General features: G+C 43.5%; 1 protein-coding gene across 5 annotated transcripts in view; it reads right to left on the bottom strand.

Moving 5' to 3' along the window:
• Positions 1–1,029: 1,029 nt before the first annotated feature.
• Positions 1,030–7,196, bottom strand: part of Lnpk (zinc-ribbon metal-binding protein lunapark) — a 32,587-nt gene continuing 26,420 nt past the window's right edge. The window contains exon 11 of one of the 5 annotated variants that reach the window (XM_045738955.2): positions 1,030–4,217. In XM_045738955.2, the coding sequence (XP_045594911.2) occupies positions 4,024–4,217 (194 nt within the window). In that variant the 3' untranslated portion in view covers positions 1,030–4,023. The remainder of the gene's footprint in view (positions 4,218–7,196) is intronic. The other 4 variants (XM_069300236.1, XM_045738956.2, XM_045738954.2 and 1 more) reach the window with 4 other exon arrangements.

Here is a 7,196-nt window from a genome sequence, read left to right as displayed (position 1 = left end):
TGTGCTCTACTAATGCTTATACGATTCATTTCTTGCAATATACTATGTTCACATAAGCAAAATGTAGCAATATTAACAATTTTGACTACAGCTCTATTCGAGCCCAAAGTTAACATTTTACATGGCAAAGCTCATTATAAAACAAATAATTTGCCAGAAAATAACACGTCCGGTGTGATTCTCGTGTATCTACCGTTACTACATAATCCCAAATAGGCTCCGAGTGTCCTCTAAAATAAATCATTTTTAAGAAATGTGTCAGCAGAACAGAAACCTGGACACAATTGCAGTACTAGGTTCAGCTTTAAAATTTGTCACAAAATTAATTCGGTAATGTATTGTGTGGATGCACAATGTAGAGGGATGTATGAAAATAAGTTTAACCAAATTACCTTGAATCATGTATACTCTGTTGATTCATCATGTATGAGACCAGTAACCAGCAGAGGCCATGGTTTAGCATGATGCCAACAATATTTACGCAAAATACACGAATGTTAGTCTTTAACCAAACAAACAAACCTGCCAAGAAGTAGACAAACTCCTACACACACACACACCAACTACAATTTCTGAAACCTACAAGCCAAGTGGATTTGAAGAAAATATTTGTACAAACTCCATTATTGTCAAACAAGCTTCAACACAAACTTCTCAATAAAACTCACACATCACACAAGTAACAATAATCATGACTCGTTAATGATCCCAGATGTGTACTCTACAAATTAACTCCACTCACAAACTAATGTACTGTACAGATAAAAAAAAAAAAAAAAAAAAAAAAAAAAAAAAAAAAAAAAAAAAGACAGCAATGTGAACAGTTCCTTTAGAACAGAAAAAATTCAACTTTGGCAGCAGCAACAGTTCCTACATCACAATACTGTGCTCATAATCATAGCAACAATGTGGTCTGAACATCTGAATTTTGATGCACTCGGGAAGAGTGCAAATAAACACATAAGCAGGGAGACAAAATTAAGGAAATGTTAGCAAACAAAAGACCGACTGGATAAATTGAGGATAAAATAACGTTTAGTTTTATTTGGTAACGGCTCAGAATGACACTGCATATTACTAAGAAATCAAAAAGATAGTTTAGACAAATTTATTCTAATTTTAGTTTGGATGGCAATAGTATTCCATATCACACCGTTCCATATCACATGCTGAGCTCTTAACACTCAAGACAACTCTAAGAGTCTACATTAAGCCCCTGAAAATCATACAAAATTACAAAATATTCAGGAACTTGTTTGCTTAGCTATGGAATTTGCCAATTTAGATTGATAGATGTACAGTAAGTCTTCACCTAAAAGAGCATTACTGATATAAGCAAAATTTACTGGTTTTAAACCGTTATCAATTACATTTAATATTTGTACAACTACCAGATTGAGAAAAACATGCAGTGCAACTACACACAAATCTTCTAAAAATATTTTACAACTTGGTGTGTTACAATAACTGCAAAGAATATAGTACAGTACTTAACATTTTTGCCAAAATCTTTGCATTATCTTAGCTCATGTAGTGAAGTGTCAAAATAATTGAAAAAAAAAAAAGTGTGATGTTAGAAAGCCAGCCACCTTATTAAGATGCAACCATCATGACACCCATCTTGCCCTCCATAACTAATGCCAGCACTACCCATTAACAGTGGGTGCCACCACAGATGTATGTACAGAACTGCTGTAGATTTGCCTACATGAAGAACTGCCAAAGGACAAAATTAAAATCACTTCATTATAAAGCATATCAGAGTTTACTAAAGCATTTCACAATAAAACAGTGGCAGGTAGTGTATGTTCAGTGCTGTGTGTAGGTTTGCTTCACCCAATTAACAGTATGAAGGTCTGCACCACATCACTTATTACATCTCACTACTCGGGATCAATAGCAACCCAAAGAAGCTTAATGCATCTAAATACAAAATATATTCTCTAGACAAACTTACTAGTGGCATCTATTGGTACTAAATAAACTCCAAAAGAAATGGGTCAGAAAAGCACTATACATATTACGCTTAAATAGAGTATCTGGTTAGGGTCCCGCTCTCAATATAATTTAATATCAATATAATCTTAAATATCAGACTGAAGGAGGCAGAGTGCAGAATCCTATGGCCACAAAAAACACTAATAGCACCTGCTTATGAGCAAAATAATTAAGCATTCAGTCTACCTTACAATAAAGAAGGAAACATTAATAAGTAACAGTTGATTGTAAAATAAAGTTTAAAAATAAAGAATTCCACATTTCTTCCTTTTCCTAATAAACATATTAAGTTATAAATATCACTGAGGTATAATGATTAACCGATTGCATCCAAACACAGGAGCTTGAAGAGAACCTATGGGAAAAATCATATATATACTCTTAGGTGTAGGACCAGCAAGCTGATCATGACTCGCTGTATAAATACTTTTAGACAGAAGAAAATTAATCAGTGTTGGATATGTTAGGTGTTAACAGGTACTGAAGTGAGCAGATAATTCAACATATCAGGGTAACAACTGAGCATGTGCCCAGACTAGACCGTGAACACAACATGTGGAAGTTGAAAAGCCAGAGACAAGGATGACAACACAGGGCGAGGGAGCCAGAGACGAGGACGACAACACGGGGTGGGGGAGCCAGAGACGAGGACGACAACACAGGGTGGGGGAGCCAGAGACGAGGACAACAACACGGGGTGGGGGAGCCAGAGACAAGGACGACGACACGGGGTGGGGGAGCCAGAGACGAGGACGACAACACGGGGTGGGGGAGCCAGAGACGAGGACAACAACACGGGGTGGGGGAGCCAGAGACGAGGACAACGACACGGGGTGGGGGAGCCAGAGACGAGGACCACAACATGGGGCAGGGGAGCCAGAGACGAGGACCACAACATGGGGCAGGGGAGCCAGAGACGAGGACCACAACATGGGGCAGGGGAGCCAGAGACGAGGACCACAACATGGGGCAGGGGAGCCAGAGACGAGGACCACAACATGGGGCAGGGGAGCCAGAGACGAGGACCACAACATGGGGCAGGGGAGCCAGAGACGAGGACCACAACATGGGGCAGGGGAGCCAGAGACGAGGACCACAACATGGGGCAGGGGAGCCAGAGACGAGGACCACAACATGGGGCAGGGGAGCCAGAGACGAGGACCACAACATGGGGCAGGGGAGCCAGAGACGAGGACCACAACACGGGGCAGGGGAGCCAGAGACGAGAACCACAACACAGGGTGTGGAAGCCAAGGACAAGGACCGCAACACACGGTGTGGAAGCCAGAGACGAGGACCACAACACGGCATGGAAGCCAGAGACGAGGACCACAACACAATTCGTTCGTGGAAGCCAGAGACGAGGACCACAACACAGGGTGTGGAAGCCAAGGACAAGGACCGCAACACACTGTGTGGAAGCCAGAGACGAGGACCACAACACAGGGCATGGAAGCCAGAGACGAGGACCACAACACAATTCGTTCGTGGAAGCCAGAGACGAGGACCACAACACAGGGTGTGGAAGCCAAGGACAAGGACCGCAACACACGGTGTGGAAGCCAGAGACGAGGACCACAACACGAGGCAAGGGAGCCAGAGACGAAGATAAAGAATGAAGTAGACTACTTGCAATATGAAAATGGGAAATATAAGACGAAGATAATGTCAATACAAAAATAGAAGCAACTGCATGAATAATCTAGGAGTATGTGCAACATAATGAACATGCACAGACTAAGCAAAACAGTGATAACAAAAATGAGATGGCATAATATAGACGAGGCAACATGTAAAGGACATGTGCAAGGCTTAACGTGTGTGGGATGTACACAAGGCAATATCAAATGCACAAAATACTATACAACAAAACTAGTATTCTGTGCACAAAATACAGTAACACAAATACACAATGTGTACAAGATAAAGCATAAGTAGAATATGATGAAAATGGGGGCATTAACAAGTCGTGACTGATATCCTATGATCTCTTGATCCTGGCCAAATTAGCTCACTGTGGAGCTTTCACTCCGTTTCTTCTGCCTCCGTAGTGGAGGATGGTGTGGTGCATGAAGACGTTAGTAAAGGCGCATGCTTGGTATCAAGTGGGGCAAGGTCAGTTTCACAGGGCTGGTGATCGTCTGATGTGCTGGGCTCAGACGAAGGGGTCGACTTGGCCACATCCTCTAGTGAACCTGCTTGTTGGGGACGACACACACCTGTCAGAGTTATACTCCACATGTATAACCACACCAACACTTTTACATTAATAAAATAATTTAATACTCTATAATGGAATAATGTCTACAATATGTTAAGACAATAATACTTGCACAAGTCTCAAAAAGCATAATCACTCGCATATCATAACTTTTATAATGCCAGCAATACCTCATGTATTCCTCATGTACTTGAAATGCAAAATTGCCAACATCTTGGTAAAGTATATTCCCCCTCCATATCCCCATTGCTTTAAGTTTACACTCACATCTCCCCACTTCTCAGGGCACTTGCAATATTCATTATGATCAGCTACACAATCTAAGCAGGACAGGAGCACAAAAGCAGGAAATGTTAGCCTAGTGTGGAGCTCTTGTGTGACCCAACCTGGCATTGTTTCCTTCTTTTCATCTCTGATTCATAAGGTTACAGAGTATATTACAGTCTTATATGATGCAAATATGAATTCAGAATACTGTAATTACCCTCTACACTGTGCACCTGTGAACCCTCCTATGTTGTATACAAAAATTATTTAAAATATTGTTTCAAATGCTGTATTGTTAAAATGTGTTCCCTGATCAAAGGAAACAAAATTTGTATGTAGCTTAATAACTTGGCTGTGGAGAAGTGGGGAAATATCATGATGATGTCACTTATCACTGGACATGATTCTGATCTCTAAATCCAGAATGTGAATCTTTTTCACATTTATTCATTTTTTAAAGGAACATGTGGTCCCATTGCATGATGTGCAGAGATCGGCTGTGCGTAGTTTGTCTTGCTTTGGAAACGTCACTAGGATCACATTTACTTATATCTTAACCTTGTACATAATCTTTTTCACTGTCAGGGTCTCTAAGTCAATATCATCAGTGAATAAATGCAGATATTTATTTAATCATTAAGTGATGCTGTGTCGCACAAACTCCATGGCAATGCTGTCAGCTGCAGCAACATGCAATACCCATGGTTGACCCATGGTTGCAGTGTCAGCACTGATGCTCTCGCCCAGCTGGGTACTAGGTGAGTATCCAGGAAGGGTGCCCACAATTTTTTTCAAAAATTGTCTGATTACAGGAGACCTGAAGAACAGGGTACGAGCCCCTTATACCCGGGAAAGTTTTAAACATTATACAAGATCTGAAAACAACCCTTGTTGTGTGCACCAACAACTCTCGTTGTATAAACAGTATAAAAAACTGCTGAACAAGAGTTCTTACATTCTTGCACAGCCACTAGCACGCATAGCGTTTTGACAGGTCCTTAATCATATATTACATTATAATCTACATGTGGAAAATATTAGAGGGGCTGGTCCCAAACCTACACACAGAAATAACATCACATGAAACCAGAAGGCATGACAGGATGTGCAGAATACCTCTCATTGAAGAGCAGAAGTGCAATAGGCACTCAGAGAGAACTTGATCAACTTCAGAGGCCCGAGACTGTTCAACACGCTTCCACTACACATAAGGGGCATTACTGGCCGACCCCTCACAGTGTTCAAGAGAACCTGACAAGCACCTCCAAAGGATACCTGATCAACCAGGCTATGACTCATATGTCAGGCTGTGAGCAGCTGCATTTAACAGCCTGGTTGACCAGTCCAGTAACGAGGAGGCCTGGTCAAGGACCGGGCCGCAGGGATGCTAAGCCCGGAAACCATCTCGAGAAACTCAAGGTATGTTCCCTGGAATACGACCCCACTAAATTGTTTAACAACCAATTACCCATTTTACTGTTAGGTTAAACAGAGACCTACAGTTAAGGATCGATGGCCAGTAAATCTTCCCTGGCCAGGATATGAACCCAGGAAAAGGCACTCCCAAAACGCCAGGTAAGGGTCTTACCACTACGCCACTGGGACTGCATGTGTTCCTGTGGTTCCATTGTAGTTGAAGGGTTAAATACTTAAGGAATGCGCTTTTTTTATTAAAAGTTAAAACACGTACCGACAACACCCATTGCACGACTCTGGGTCATAAGAAACAATGACCCAACAGGCAGCATGGCGGAGGAACAACTGTCGAGTGTCACCCCGAGACAAGGGGACAGAGCAACCGGCAAACTCGCAAGACACGAGGGGGAACTCCAGGGACACACCCATGGGACCAAGGAGCCCCCGTGGGGTTTTCCAAGGCCCTTAGCCTTGGGTACATGCTAAGGGAAGCCCAGGTAGGGTACCGCAAACTGGCACCCAAGTCTACCAAACAAACTTCTAAAAGCTGAACCCCTGGGACATGTCCACTCACGGGGGGCCAAGCGGGCAGTACCACCAACAGAAAATACCTAAATAAAAACACCTAGAACAGTAAAGGGGGACCAGAAAGGCAGACCCCCCCCCCCACCAGGCAAAATCAAAAACAAAAGAAAAACCCCACAAGAGAACAACGTATCCAGGCAGAACAGAGCCGGCTGCTGTTATTGGTGAAAACGAGCTGTGCCCCGCACCCCTACCAGTGACGAAAACTACCACCTCCCAGAGACAAACCAGGGCAACAAAACCCCAGCCGACTCCAAGGGCAGCCCAGTACCGAGCAGTAAAGGACACAGCGGAGGTAGAACCCAAGGTGACTTGTGGAAGGTGGCCCCAAGCCCCAAGGGCAGTACTTACAGGGCACCTAGGGAAGATAGCCCTAGGCGCATGCAGCCTGAGTACTGTGGAATCTTACTCCTGGCTCACACCCCACCAGTAGAGACAGTCCACACCACAAGGCACAGAACAAACAAAAACCGGAGCCAGAGGCACTTGACCGGCCAGTAATTCCATCAGCCAAGAACTGCCAGTTGGATCGCCGGTGCGGAGGGTCTGGGGCTCCCCCTTCCCCCCCCCGGGAAGGTTAGGGGTTGCACAGACGGTGGCGCGGCGACGTGATCACATCATGCTAGTTTGATAATTTTGTTTGGGGAGTTCCATCCAATCGTTCGGCTTTCGGTAGCAATATTTTCACCAGAATAGGGGTTTGTTTTGG

This window comes from Procambarus clarkii, chromosome 43 (genome assembly GCF_040958095.1).
Source record: "Procambarus clarkii isolate CNS0578487 chromosome 43, FALCON_Pclarkii_2.0, whole genome shotgun sequence".
Taxonomy (NCBI): Eukaryota; Metazoa; Arthropoda; class Malacostraca; order Decapoda; family Cambaridae; genus Procambarus; species Procambarus clarkii.
This window is presented reverse-complemented; position numbering and strand designations above follow the sequence as displayed.